This window comes from Solea senegalensis, linkage group LG9, assembly GCF_019176455.1.
Source record: "Solea senegalensis isolate Sse05_10M linkage group LG9, IFAPA_SoseM_1, whole genome shotgun sequence".
NCBI classification, from domain to species: Eukaryota; Metazoa; Chordata; class Actinopteri; order Pleuronectiformes; family Soleidae; genus Solea; species Solea senegalensis.
The window spans coordinates 13784509-13799069 of record NC_058029.1 but is presented as its reverse complement, the minus strand read 5'-3'; the positions used below and the strand labels follow the sequence as shown (position 1 = coordinate 13799069).

Below are 14561 nucleotides of genomic sequence, written 5' to 3'. Positions count from 1 at the left end.
AGAGGATGAGATTTTGCACAGCAGACAAACCGGCCATTTTGTTCTTTTTAAGCAAAAGCTTAATACACAATTGAAAAGGCATGACATGCAGCATTTTATGGGAGCTTTAGGCCTACAAGAAAACCCTGGTTGTTACAGTTGCACTTATTGTAGATACAACATGAGGAAAATTAGCATGTTATACCTGACCATTTTATATCAAAATATCAGTCTTCCATCAATTTCGTTACACCTATGGTAGGAGCATCAGATGAGCTACCAACAAGCTCCCTAATCTATATGGTCTCCACAGCAGTGATGTTGACATGTTTTATCAGGAAAAATAACAGGGTTAATGATGGCTCTTTAGTTCATGTAAGTCAGGACAGGTGTGACAGTGAACCAGAACCAGCATACACCATGTAACTGATGAAGCTAAATGGTACTCAGCCATGTTATTTTACTACAGTGACCTGTCAAAATGGCTGCAAAAGGGTCCATTCCTGTAGTGTTTCACACATACTTACATCAGTTTTCGAATATCAGGGGCTTCCTGTATGCGTAGCACGTGATACCAGACTGTATAATGTTGATAAGTTTGGATGTTAAATACGCGACTCTAAATATTGACAGGATGAAGAAAAAAACAATGTGCAAGGTCGAGATGCGGAACAGTTTTTGAATCGGTGACACTTGTCGGAAGTATTTCGAGGTGGAGCAAGGCGCATTTCCGATTGTCACTCAACGGAATTGTATGAGTCTCTCGGCTTTTCTCATACACAGTAAGTGTCAATATTTAAAGTCTCTGTTTTAGATGCTAATGTGTGGCACATTTCACCGTGAAGAAGAGCTGTGTGTCTCATCTCCGCATGGACATAAACTGTCCTCACGATTTTAAGAGCTAGCAGAGTTAGCTGTAGCTGCGTGTCCTGTGTCCACACCGACGAACGACATTGCAGTCAAGCTAGCTAATGTACAGATCATTAATTTGCTTAACAATATACGGTTAAATGTCTTTGTTTGTGGATTGAAAAAAAAGTAAACTCTTGAATTTGCACCGAATCATCATCATCAACTTGAATCGGATTGAGTATATTTCATTTTATTTCAGACCCGTGTCTGAGGAAGTACGGCAGGTAACTGTCACTGATAGAAGCGACCTAACTATTATGAGAAACGTTGTTCTACACATTCGTTCATATTATTTCTCGCCTATTTGAAAGGTAAGTTCTACAATGTTTAGGATATTAGAACTTTTATTTGTTCATACTCACGGTTAAGACATTTCAGCATGTTTGGACGCTGTATTCTCTGTATTTGTAATGGAGCTGAGCTGCCACACACACGACTGATTCATATCAGTTAATTAAAGTGAACAGAGGAAAGGTTTTAAAGGTACATTGCACCCAAACTACTACTGTCTACATGTATACCTATAGTTTTAAATGTAACGCTTCCTCATTCCACCCAAAATATTAAGTTCTTAAATTTATAAAGGTTTATTCCACAAAAATACTCAAAATTGCACAAAAGTACAAGGTTTGATCCAACACCGTTGTAATTCATGTACATTTTAGTTTATTTATACCTTTTCTAACTACTTCAATGCCTTTTAAATTCATGTACATTTCAAACTTTTCATACTTCAGCCGCTTGTTCATACAAATTCATGTACATTTCAAACTATTCATACAACTAATACTGCTCCAAGCCAGCAGTTCAGCGTAGCTGCAGCTTGGACATTACATGGCAATTCCACTGCAATTTTAAAGAAACAGTTATTCAATAAATCTGACCTATAACACAACAGTGAAGGGTCCAGTATTGTACTGAACAGGCACCAAACCACTATTGCTAACATTTACACACCTTGTTTCTTCTTTTACAGAAATAAGCAACTTATAGTATTAAATGCTATTGATTATCATTATTATTATTATTATTATTATTTTTAAATAGGGCAGCTTCAGTCATGCTTCAGATCAATGTCTAATTTGTTATACATTTTAAACAAGATGGAGCATAACCATATGTGACACCATCATAGTATAATTGTTACGTTTAAATTAAAAAATGAGAACTTAAAGATATGAATTGTTTCATTTATGTACTGAATCATTTCATCTGCATTTTTACAATACAACTATTTTATGATTGGTTATGTTCATTGAATCTGGTAAGCCAGTAAAATGTATTAAAAAAATGGCCTGTCAAATTTTAGTAACATAACAAAGATTTTGTTTTTTCTGTCTTTCTCTCTTCAAGGAGCTGACTTCAGTGACCAGGCATTATGACCCTCTTTCACTTTGGAAACTGCTTTGCTCTGGCATATTTCCCTTACTTCATAACATATAAGTGCAGTGGCTTGTAAGTGTCCGTTGGAATCTGGTGATGTGTCACCATGGTGGTAAAAAATGATTGACTGTGTGACGGGATGGGCTGGAAGAAAATGGCTGTGGTTATGGTTTATGGTGTAGTTTGATGTTGCAGTAAGCAACAGATGCTTAGAGACTAACTGTAGTATTAGTTAATAATCTGCTTAGTATGGTCGAGATCTGGGGGGGTTCACATAATCCTCTTGGAACTGTGTAGTGTGGTCTTGAATTTGGCAGCGCTTTTGCTAAACGGAACAATGTGGACTTTTCTTTGAATGATATGGTTCAGATATCTTCACACATGCAAAAGTGCATTCTCTACCTCCTTACTGTACACTGACCTGTGTATTCATGTTCAACATTTAGATCAGAGTACAATGCCTTCTGGAGATGTGTCCAAGCGGGTGCAACCTACCTCTTTGTCCAGCTATGTAAGGTGAGTAAGCCTTCTTTTTTGTCTCCCACCGTGCCTGGAATAAAACTGAAAAAATGGAGACAGTGTAACTCATACAGCACAAACAAGAGAAAGCATTCAGAGAGCACAAACAGATGTCACTCAGTTTCCCTCAGTGTCAATACACCTCCATATACTGCAAGGTTAGCAGTTGTTTAAAAAAACAAACCAAAAAAACCCACTAAATTCAATTAAATTTTTATAGTGAAGATTCATAACATACAAGATCTCAAGTACTGTTAGTTCAGTCATCTTTAGCCATAACCTACATCCCCAGATAATCCGTACTTTTTGAGTTATACTGCTCATGAACACACGCAGACAAACAGCGCAGCTGAAAGCAAAATCCTCCTTGGCACAGGTAAATGTAATATTATTGGCTACCTTGGACATGAATGTAAGTGGGCTTTCACTCCTGTGTTTCAGATGCTGTTCTTAGCAACATTTTTCCCCACTTGGGAAGGAGGAGCTGGAATTTATGACTTTGTAGGGGTGAGTGTTGAGCTGAATCATGGTAACTTCTAAAAGGAAGGTCTACATTTCTGTCAGATTTACACTGACATCTTGTGTAGGAGGCAGAAATATTGTCATGTATGTCCTCCAGGAATTTATGAAGGCTACAGTGGACCTGGCAGATCTGCTGGGCCTCCATCTTGTGATGTCTCGTAATGCTGGTAAAGGCGAGTATAAGATCATGGTGGCTGCCATGGGCTGGGCAACAGCAGAACTTGTCATGTCCAGGTGCGCAGTTACACTCTTTGTACAGGGGAAACATTGGCTTCATTTATATACATTTATATATCAAATCTGACTGTGTTTGCCCTGTTTTTCTTCAGGTGTCTCCCTCTGTGGGTGGGAGCCAGAGGGATCGAGTTTGACTGGAAGTACATCCAGATGAGCTTTGACTCCAACATCAGTTTGGTTAGTAGCTGTTGTCTACTCCTCATTTGTGGAGGCTGTCCATGACCTTTATCCATTCTGTTTTCATTTTGATAGTCACTACATCCTACAAAGATGCCATCATAATTAAGATGTTCATTTACTGTTTTTAAAATTTCACTCTACACATTGATAGCAATTACCCAGTAATAGCATGTTCAGAAAAAGCTGGATATTGAAATAATAAACGTTTAGGTCTGAAGAATACTGAAGATCTGTGATTTACATGCCTGTATATAGGTCCATTATATTGCCATGGCGGCAGTGGTGTGGATGTTTACACGATATGACCTTCCTAAGAGCTTCAGACTGCCGGTCACAGTGTTGTTGGCTCTTTGTGTCTACAAGGCCTTCCTTATGGAGTAAGTACTTGCAATGAACATTAACATGCAGACACACTGTATATAGCACAGATAGACTCAATAGTGTTTCTGCATTGTCTTGGTTTTTTTAATATAACTGTTAAAATATATACATTTAGAGTCATTTTATGACATGTATGTTTATTTGCATTGCTTAGAAGTCTTTATGCTAAGTAAAGGTATTGCATTCTGGATTTAGTTCCTTAATTAACAGACAGAGTGTAACACTCCTATAAATACTCCTATTTATATGCTTGTCCATCTACCTTCTGGCTGCAGTTAGCTCTATAAACTACATGGTGGCACTGTTTCACAGCAAAAGTAGGAGCAATAATCCATCCATCCGTCTTTTACCACTTTATCCTCCACATGAGGGTCGCAGGGGCCAATCTCAGCTGACATAGAGCAAGACTCCATGGTTCAATATAAATATACAAACATTAATTTACATAACTCTGTGTGCTTAAAATCTCAATTTGTATGTACATGTCAGTTGCTTGATGATAAAAAGTATTATTGACATACATGTGATATACTTTAAAGTGTTGTGTTACATAAAGAAAAAGAGACTAATGAAATAGCTTGCAGATCATTTAGTTGAACTTCCATTGTGCAAAATGAGTGTGACTGTGCTGTCATTATTTGTGACTAGAGTTGACCAGTTTATCACCAAAATATCATCATCAAAATCATGCTGTGTATGATTACTGGATTTTAAATTTAAAAGTATGAGGAAGTGGAAAATTCTCTTATAACTTGTGTTTTGTGATTTATGTTTGACCCATGACATGAGATCTTTGCAATGTTCTATTTTGTTCTTTGAAATTGTTGGTTACATTGTGTTTTTGTTTTAACCTGCAGGTTGTTTGTCCACATCTTCCTGTTGGGCAGTTGGACAGTGTTATTGGTCAAAGCTGTGTTGACTGGTGCCATCTCTCTCTGCTCGCTGTTTCTCTTTGTCACTCTGGTCCACAGTAACTAAATAGCGCGCGACAGCCTGGGATAAGCCTTCAACAGTCTTTGTGGTCCAGAGTGGACTGTGGGTGGTCATAGACCAGGAGTTGACCACTGATACCATATCAGTCTTAGTTTTGTCATGCAGTACTCAGGACTGCTATAAATGCTTGTTATTTGAAAGTTGGACTAATCTGATGTACAGAAAGAAGACCTCGGTCAAGTCGACGAAGTAACCGGTTCTTCCAGTTGGTTTTGAACTGCCTGTTAAATGGAGAACAAGCATTTGGTGTCTATTTTTGTGTCCTCTCAGTAAGCAGTTTTGGCTTGTTAAAAGGTGAATTTTGTATCTTAATGACCACAAATGAAATTAGACTTCATAAATAACACTTTTTCTTAGTATGTGTTGACAAATGAGCCAGTGTACATGCTTAGAATAGATGGTTGGTTGTGGATGACCGTGAAAGTTCTTTAATAGTCAGTTATGTGTATTGATTTATTTATGTCTAAATAAATAAGAAGAAAGTTCAAATTCAATTGTAGAATGATTGTAATAATCAAGGAAATTGTGTGAAAGATTTTAAGTTGAACTCAAAAGCATCATCAATTTCAATAAAAGTATGTTAAAGTGTAAACGTCTGTGATTGTGATCTTAATGGCCATCTCATCTTTCCTTGATATATATCACCAACTTTCTCCAAAGAGGGCCACACGGTAGTATAGTGGTTAGCACTCTCGCCTTGCAGCGAGAAGACCCGGGTTCGAGCCCCGGTTGGAACAAGGGCCTTTCTGCATGGAGTTTGCATGTTCTCCCCGTGTGTGCGTGGGTTCTCTCCGGGTTCTCCGGCTTCCTCCCGCAGTCCAAAAACATGCAATGTGGGGATAGGTAAATTGGACACTCTAAATTGACCATAGGGGCGAGTGTGATATATATATATATATATATATTTAGCTTGTGTGGAAATTTTGACATTCACTTAAAGGTCAACCTGCAGATTGTAACAAACAGGACTTGTCCACTCAACCCTCTCTATCCGGAGCATGTCAGGGAACTACAGTGGCCTTCTCATACCGATTAAGTTCTTAATTTGCATAGTAAGCCTCTGAATGGCGACAGAAAAGAAGCACTTGTACATCTATACAGACATACTTATGTGTGGTATATTCAAATAACTTAAGATTTGCAACCTAAAAGTTGTGTGACTGTCCTCACATGACCATACACTATTACACTACATTTGATTCCTTAGCAGGGGGACTGAGGAAGGGAGAACAACTGTATGTGTCCCGGGAGAAAGGGAATGAAAAGTGAGATAATGGAGAACTATTTTCGTTTTGGAACGAAAATAGTTTTAAGACTGGAGATGAAGACAGGAAATGAAAAAAACATGAAGAGTCAAAGGAGGAGGGAGGGTATTTACTAGATCATATTCCCTGTGAAATTTGGAGGAAATTCACTTTTTTTTGGTCACTGAAAATGATTACGAGTGTATACAATGAGTCAGTGTGGATCACAAATTTGGCACTTGAGCATGAGATCTGGCTCAGGTGACCATTTGGGGACTTATGAAGGAGAATTATGGGAATTATTAAAAATGTAAGTGATGCCCACTATCACATTTTTTAAAAGAATCTTTTTGCCACATTTGTCCATCCATCTGTCTGAATAGGTCTCAGGGATAGAGGATTTGGCCAAAGAAGGATAGAATTAAATTTTGGTGTTGATCCAAAACTACTTCTGGTTCTGGCCATTTTGGTTGGAATCTGTAATTGCTGCCTCCTCCTCTCCTCTTCTCTTTCCTTTCCTTTCTCTTTCTTTTACAAGTCAGCAAGCCTTTTTTGCATTTTCCTGAATGAAATAGTGAGCTCAGAATAATACCATGGAGCTTGAGTGTCTCCTGCACGTTGATTTTACAGTCTTTTCACAGAGCAAATGTCCTCTGCTGTTCTACCTCACATCTGCCACTCTCCTCCTGCTGGTTCAACAGGCTGGATTTTTTTTCTGCCTCTCATTCTTCCTCTCTCAGCAGTGGTCTATGGAGTCCAACAAAGCCCTCATTATTAAAACTTCACAATGGAGTTTGCTGTTACCTAATACTTTTACTCTGGGTATACACTATTGCTGACTATGTGGTTGAATAAAACAATCACATTCATTCAAAGAGAATGCAGTGGCACACAGACATGAGCTAAGTCTCGTGGACTGCAGTGAGAATTAGAATGGTGTGACTCGAAATGTGACTCTCCTATCGAGGTAGTAATGATCCTGGTGTGAGCAGGACTTTGGTTGAGCTGTTCTATTCAGACGAGCACTGCGTTTATATGGAATCACAAAAATATTAGTGTCAAGTTACACATGCAGATAAGGTTCTCAGGCCTGGTGAAATCATGGAAGGACACAGGAGATTCTGGATGGCATATTTCATTTCCTATCAGATCCCACTGTTAGCATCCTGCATGACGCTTTGTGGTTTTTATAATAACATTTGTTTAGAAGTAAAACCAGAGCAATCTATCTGCATGGGAAAGAGGTGGATATGTGTAAACTGACCCTTTTAAACCTAATCTGACCAGTTCCCTGGAGGTTGCAACCCCTTAATTAGAAAAGAATGGATGACTTGCAGGAGAGGGGTGCCATTCATAAACCATGTAATGCAACAAAGAAAGTGGGTCAGTCAAGAGCTCAGGGAAACGGCAACATAGACAACAGGAGAGACTTGCCGACTAGCTGATAAGAAGACCAGTGAGGTAGGAGCACTGTACTGCCAGTCTCCCATCAGAGCTTTACACACCGACCATGACCTCTCCCGAGTACATCTGCTACCACGACCTTCTCCTGCCACCTGAGGCTCACTCACTGGAGAGCCTGGAGTTTGCTCAAAAGTTCTCTGTCAACGACACTGATGTGTTTGCTGTGACTTACCCCAAATCAGGTAAAGTCTATTCTCTGATAACACTTGCGTGAGACATTAGGGAGGTTGAATTTCACCTATATGATATGTTCATTATCAATACTGACTGGGTGTATAAAGCCATGCACTTTAAGTGGTCATCAAGCCTAGAAAAGCTCTATATAAATATAAACCATTGTCCATTAGAAGTCACTCAGTCCTATTATTAGTATTAGTATTAGTATAAGTATACTCCACTTGTTTTTTTGCTTTACCATTAGGGATCGTGTGCACAAGATTTGAATGTATGAATGAATGAATAAATAAATAAATACACACATAAATAAATAATCAGGTAGTCGAAAAAGTAAGAGTTCCATGGTACAGGTCCAAAAAGTCATATGAAACGCCCCTGGTAGAGAGACACACCAGTGTGCACAAGGATTGCAACGTTCTTGGTCCTCCATACACCGGTGGAGTGAGCTGATCTGCACAAACAGACCTCGACCCTCCTCGAATCCTCAGCACAATGTCTGCCATTGAAGAGATGTACTTTCTTGATCATGGATATATGTTTCCGACGGAGACTCACTGCGCTGCGAGCCTCAAGTTTGCACAGGAATTCGCTTTCCAAGATGACGACGTCGTAGCTGTCACGTACCCGAAGTCAGGTCGGTGTCTCTGAACTTCACGAGTCACACACTTGACCGAATAAGAATCAAAGTTGTTGTAGTTGAACAACTAGAAATGTCTGTCCTGCAGAGGCAGTTTGTTTTTATCGCGTCGCACCCCCGCACTGTGCTCTTCGTCTGGAGCAGAATCGGCTTTACTGGCCAGACATTGAAACGGCTAAAACAACAAAACGGAACAAATAAATTCAACAAAAAAAGCTACCAATTGTACAGATTTGTTTATAAGACCTCGCAGTCGTTGTTGAACTGTGCGAGAGCATTTGGAACTGACGTCACTCGAAGTGTAATCGTTCGCTCAGGCACCGGCGTTGTTGTTTTCATGTCCGTCAAATTCTGTGATCGTCGGTGTTTGGATTGGAATGATGTGACTGAAAGTTAGTCTTTTAACTCGCACAACATGTGTATGTAATGATCTAGCATTTTATGACTAAACGTGGTTTAATACACCTTTCTCAGATAGTTGTCACAGGAGGGCAGGACTAACAGGATCACACTCCAGCTTTGAGAGACAGAAAACTTTACAGACACTTTAACCTGTAGAAGCTTCTGAAAAATGTTTTTTTATATACTGTGTGTGTCACTGAACTTATTAAATTAAAAGTATAATCTTATAAATGTAAAGTAAAAAACTTCAATCATGCGAAAAAAACTATTTTGATAATGCAGCAAAATGAACAACATTTCTAGGCACACATGCTCACACAACCTGGCTTCAGCACACTTATGGTGGAGGTGACAAGCAAAGGAGGAAGTGAAAAACAGAGGGTTAAAGATAAATACTCACCTGAGTTACTGCCAATGACTGTGAAACACAGAGAGTCATGATAGTGCCCTGACAGAACACACACTGTGCCTGAGAATCAAAGTACACGTGGTTCAAATGTGTCAAAACTTCTTCTTGGCGATCTACCGCCTACGTCAGAAGGTAAGTTACTGTTGTTATATGTTATTTGCTCTTCTGTTTTTCCACAGGTACGGTCTGGATGCAGGAGATCCTACCACTGGTGCTGAATGGTGGCGATCTGACACCAATCCAAACCATTCCTAACTGGGACCGGGTTCCCTGGCTGGAGGAGAAAAGATTAGCGGTAGTTGTGGATCAGCTGACATCTCCACGAGCGTTGGTCACCCATTTACCCTACCACCTTATGCCCCCGTCCTTTCTCAAGTCCAAGGCCAAGGTAAATAAGTGTGTGCTATATTCCCATATGTGCATCCCTGTAGGTTATTATGTAATAAACATGTAATAAACATCATGTTGTTCACATTGTCTGACTTGTGTGTCTACTCTATAGGTGATCAATGTCTTAAGGAACCCAAAGGATGTCATGGTTTCGTCATACTACTTTCACCAGATGGCCGCATTCCTCGAAGATCCAGGAACTTTTGATGAGTTCATGGAGAAATTCCTGACAGGCAAAGGTCAGAGTATTACCAAGAGAAGCGCACATTTTAAATGCTGAAAAGTACAGGAGCGCTGTGCGGTATACCAGTTATTTTTTTTGTTGCTGCTGCATCCACATGCAATCTGACTCGAGGCTTAGCTGTAATTGCAGCAGCGAGCAACTTACTCCACCACCTTAGCAGAAAACATGTTTTAACGTGTCGTTACATTAAAAGTCAGTTTCACCCATTTCTTTTCCACTTCTGCTGCTGTGTTTGTTAAATTTGACCCTTTTTTTATCTTTTACTCATAAAACACAGTAAAGAGCACTGTAGGGTCTTTATTTTCTTTGAAGGAAGTGACTTTGACGTCGACTTTTTGTCAATTTTTTTATTTATACTCTGTTGTCGTGGGAATGAGACATGTATCACAGATCCACTGTCTGATGATCAAATACCACATATATCTCTGGAAATTAGTAGAAAAAATACACTTTTGGGTGAAGTCGCACACACACGCCTGCACCTCTCCCTCTCTCGCTCAACCACTCACTCAATATGAGCACACACACACACTCATGCTCATGCATTTAAAATACCGTTGTATACTGTGAAACCATTGAAACATTTTGAAAAATACTGTGATATAAAACCTTTGGTCTCTCCAATGTCTGTGTTGTCTGCAGTGATGTTTGGAAAATGGACAGATCATGTGAAGAGCTGGAGACACACAGCGCTTGGAGACAGAATAATGTACATCACATATGAAGACATGGTTCAGGTACAAACGTCCTAGAACTCTCACAAGTAAATGTTAATGGTGATATCTTACTGTTTTGGCATTCGCTGGTTTACTATAAAGTCATTAATAGTTGCAATTTTAGCATTAGTTCATGTATATTTTACACATGTTTCAAGAAAGCAGTCTAGTCTATTTATATTGCTATGTTATTTATTAGTATGTCTGTTTTTATATTTTATCTAGTTTGTTTTAAGTGGTTTTGTTATTATTATTATTTTAGGGATTCTCGTCTTTTTGCACAACTGTGACAAACTTTTCCTGAATCTCAAATGTAGTCCAGCTAATTAATGCTATTAAATACTACCTTGGGCTCATCAGACAGTAAAATTTTGTTTTAACAAGAATCTCTCTTGCGAGATGACAACAAACGTCTGCTTGCTAAAGGAAAGTACACACATCGGTGTGCTCTTCTTCTAGGACCTGCCCGCAGCTCTCAGACGAATTTCAGATTTCCTTGGCTGTAACCTGAACGATGAAACTATTCAGAAGATAGCCGAGCATTGCTCTTTGAAGAGCATGAAGGCCAACAACATGTCCAACTTCAGCCTGGTCCCGAAGCAGTACATGGACGCAACCAAATCTCCTTTCTTGAGGAAAGGTAGGGCCTATATGTCTGTGTGATAACATAATCATGTGAGTTATAGCAGCGTTGAATCTAATGATCTATAAATGATCTAGATAATAATCTATTTTGCATGTGTTGGTGTAAACACTATGGCTGGTTTCTGATACTTTTCTGGATTCAGTTTGATTAAAAACTGCATCAACAGAACTGTCTCTACAGATTGCTGTGAATCGCATTGAAATGTCAACCTGGTTGCGGCTGATCTCCTATAACCAGGTTACAAACTACCGTGGTGTCTGTGTTGTGATGACAGGTGTTCCTGGAGACTGGAAAAACCATTTCACCTCGGAGCAACTCGCCCGATTCACATCCGTCATTCGCAAAGAGATGGAGGGTGAGAGCTTCTCTCTGCCGTGGAGTCTGGACTGACCAACAACCAGAGGAAATACAGAGAGGCTGAAAGATGGTGGTAACCTGGTGCTAATTGAATCAATATCTGTGAAACTTTAAAGGTCCAGTGTACAAGAATTACCCCCTCTTATAAGTGTGTCAGGAAACTACGGTGTTGTTTGGGCTGCTGTAGAAAATTGTGTCGGCCACAGGACTATGTCCTTGCCTTAAGTTCCTATAAAAGGCTTATAATAAAGCTACGGAAATCAATTATGCGCTTATGCAAAGATACGTTCTCCCTTCTAAATGTTACACACTGGACCTTTAAGCATATACATACAAAGCACTTAAATTTTCTAATCTTTGCGCACACACCAATCAGTGAGAGTGAATTTACCCTGTGCACATAACCCGTCTTTACACAAACCATTTGGGAATAAATAAACGTAGCACACACGTCTGTGCTTGTGAGCAATGGGGGTTGGGTACCTTGATCATGGACAATTCAGCCCTTGATGTGTCCTTGGATTTGAACCAGCAATCCTCCTGTTACATTCCTTTTTACACAGACACCTTCATCCGGAGACCAGAAGTCCCTTTTGTTTTGGAAGGAGAGTGTGACCTTCAGTCTGGTGCCTTAGATCACTCAGCCTTTTCTAACATACAAGACATCCTCAAAGCCAGTTAGCAAGTCGAGGCATTAACACATTATGTATTAATACATAAAATGTAAACAATATTCAGATCATTAGAGGTATTGATTAGATACTGTTTAATATTTGTTTACCCCGGTTGTGGATGCTGTATCCACAAACGTTCAGCCTAATGTATTTTGATGCCACATTATAGTCTTACTATTGCAGAAATGCCAGAAAAATATAATGATATGTTTGGTACATGCTTTTCAAAATGACTAATCACCTGCTGCATAGCTGCCTTGGAATTGCTTAATATTGTTATATGTGTTTTTGGTACTAATTACTTTGTCTTTGAATACTTAATACTGTTATCCGATGCAGCACAGCAAATGTTGTTGCATAATAATGGCATGCTAATAACATATCGACCTACAAAAATGTTAATAAAAGAGAATAAAAATGTCATGAAGATATCATGTATTTACAGTCTTCTCTGACCATTTGTATTAAAGTGTTTTACAAATACTCAGTTTTCCAGTTCTTTTTTTCATGGATAAATCTGCTGAAGTGTTGTTTTTATGGCCCTCGGCGGTCTAAGAAAACAGAATTCCTTTGGACACAGATATGCAATGGTTGTGTTACAAATAGACGGTTGTGGAGCTGGATCATTCCTCTGTTTTTGAACAGTGCAGGTTCAGACCAGTTAGACAGCGCAGGTTTAGACTAAGATGAAAATTGAAATCTTTAGAGTTTATAGAGTTTATTTATTTAAAATAGGGACAATACATATTAATGAATTAATTTCCATCTTTATGCACTGTACTATTTTCCGTCAGTTTTTAATATTTGTCCAGATCTCTTTAGCATTTCCTTTTGCAGTATTAATTATGTTAATAATTAGTACTGTACTACTTACTGCAGTACTGCACTACTTAAATATGTAAATATAGAGTTTATTTAAAAAGTTGATATTTTATCTTGAAAGTGCTGGAAAAGTGCTTGAATTTTACTCTTAAAAAGCTGAACGAACCCTGTACTATGCACAGTGCCTTGAGATAATGTCTGTTGTATGTTGTGGTTTGGCACTATACAACATTGAATTTTCACAGGACACTGCTTTTGGGTCAAAATTTCTGACTTGATGTGTTTGATGTGGTTAAAATCGGACTATAGTTCTAGAGTGATAATACAACACAGCAGTTTCTTACAGTGAAAAGGAAAAGAAAAGACTCCTGCAGACCAACGCCAGATATGTTCAAACATATAACGTCTCCCTCTGTCATCACCTGCAGACAGCAATTGGGAAGTGGCTGACAAAGCCTGAGGAACTTGAAGTTTTTATCATTTATTCAACCATTAGGTGGCAGCAAAACTTCATCTCTACCATGGTTCAGTTTCCATCACCAACACTAACACAGTCACTCACAGAGGATTAGGACAGACCAACAGTTATGGACTGTACTGGCAGGGTTCATGGCTACAGAAGGGTGATGAATAAATAATCATTTTGTCTGATTGCATCGCCCAATCAACATTTTGTTACCTGGAGTTGTCAAACTTGTCATGTAATTCAAGTCAAATTGCTGTCAGTGGCTCTAAAGTAAAATTTATATAGTTTTATATAAAAACCTGTGATAATTCTTGAGTTGCTTTAAGTAAACAAATTGACTTAACATACAGTACATATTTGTACATATTTGTGACATACCGCAATATCCACATTACTTTCAAATTCCACGCCCAGAAGACTTATTTAATGAGACACTTTCATGTTAAACTAAGTGGTCATACAAGTCCTTTGATTTTCACTTTAATGTGAAAATAATAAAGAGTATATTTAATCCTCTTCACATTATGGTCATCAGTATTTTCACAATAATCTATACACACACACACATTTGTTGTCCTGTAACCGGCCTGTAGAAATATACCAGAATTTAATACTTAAGCACATTTACTGTGCTTAAGTATCAATAGTAATTTTCTGACCTAAAATGTACTTTAAAAAGTGTAAAAAGTTTAAAAAGTGAGGAGTTGGGATTGAGTCACTCAGTAGCTCAGTGGTAGGGTGAGGTGTCTTTCTACTGGAAGGCTGTGAGTTCAGTTGCTGGCTCTGCAAGTCTATATGTGTCCTTTA

General features: G+C 38.7%; 2 protein-coding genes across 3 annotated transcripts; both read left to right on the top strand.

The window, feature by feature from the left end:
* The first annotated feature begins 678 nt into the window (after nucleotides 1–678).
* Nucleotides 679–5698, top strand: tmem147 (transmembrane protein 147). Its single transcript, XM_044035142.1, has 8 exons — nucleotides 679–761; nucleotides 2245–2346; nucleotides 2721–2790; nucleotides 3235–3300; nucleotides 3413–3549; nucleotides 3645–3729; nucleotides 3988–4109; nucleotides 4971–5698. The coding sequence occupies exons 2-8, from the start codon at nucleotides 2270–2272 to the stop codon at nucleotides 5089–5091; spliced, it is 678 nt and encodes a 225-aa protein (XP_043891077.1). The 5' UTR covers nucleotides 679–761; nucleotides 2245–2269; the 3' UTR covers nucleotides 5092–5698.
* Nucleotides 5699–7715: 2017 nt separating this feature from the next.
* sult2st3 (sulfotransferase family 2, cytosolic sulfotransferase 3) lies at nucleotides 7716–12949 on the top strand. Of its 2 annotated transcripts, none has more exons than XM_044035109.1 (6): nucleotides 7716–7996; nucleotides 9619–9827; nucleotides 9942–10068; nucleotides 10716–10810; nucleotides 11249–11429; nucleotides 11710–12949. In XM_044035109.1, exons 1-6 carry the CDS (start codon nucleotides 7861–7863, stop codon nucleotides 11823–11825), a joined length of 864 nt encoding a protein of 287 aa, XP_043891044.1. In that variant the 5' UTR covers nucleotides 7716–7860; the 3' UTR covers nucleotides 11826–12949. The 2 variants fall into 2 exon arrangements, with proteins under 2 accessions (XP_043891044.1, XP_043891042.1); XM_044035107.1 differs by lacking the exon at nucleotides 7716–7996 and adding an exon at nucleotides 8350–8625.
* Nucleotides 12950–14561: the final 1612 nt, after the last annotated feature.

Bases quoted from the DNA above. Each gene is read 5' to 3' on its own strand.
- sult2st3 (XM_044035107.1), top strand. From the start codon at position 8,484: ATGTCTGCCATTGAAGAGATGTACTTTCTTGATCATGGATATATGTTT. The intron at 8,626-9,618 runs GTCGGTGTCTCT...GTTTTTCCACAG, and splicing joins TGTCACGTACCCGAAGTCAG to GTACGGTCTGGATGCAGGAG. The intron at 10,811-11,248 runs GTACAAACGTCC...CTCTTCTTCTAG, and splicing joins CATATGAAGACATGGTTCAG to GACCTGCCCGCAGCTCTCAG.
- tmem147 (XM_044035142.1), top strand. From the start codon at position 2,270: ATGACCCTCTTTCACTTTGGAAACTGCTTTGCTCTGGCATATTTCCCT. The intron at 2,791-3,234 runs GTGAGTAAGCCT...CCTGTGTTTCAG, and splicing joins TCTTTGTCCAGCTATGTAAG to ATGCTGTTCTTAGCAACATT. The intron at 3,550-3,644 runs GTGCGCAGTTAC...GTTTTTCTTCAG, and splicing joins GCAGAACTTGTCATGTCCAG to GTGTCTCCCTCTGTGGGTGG.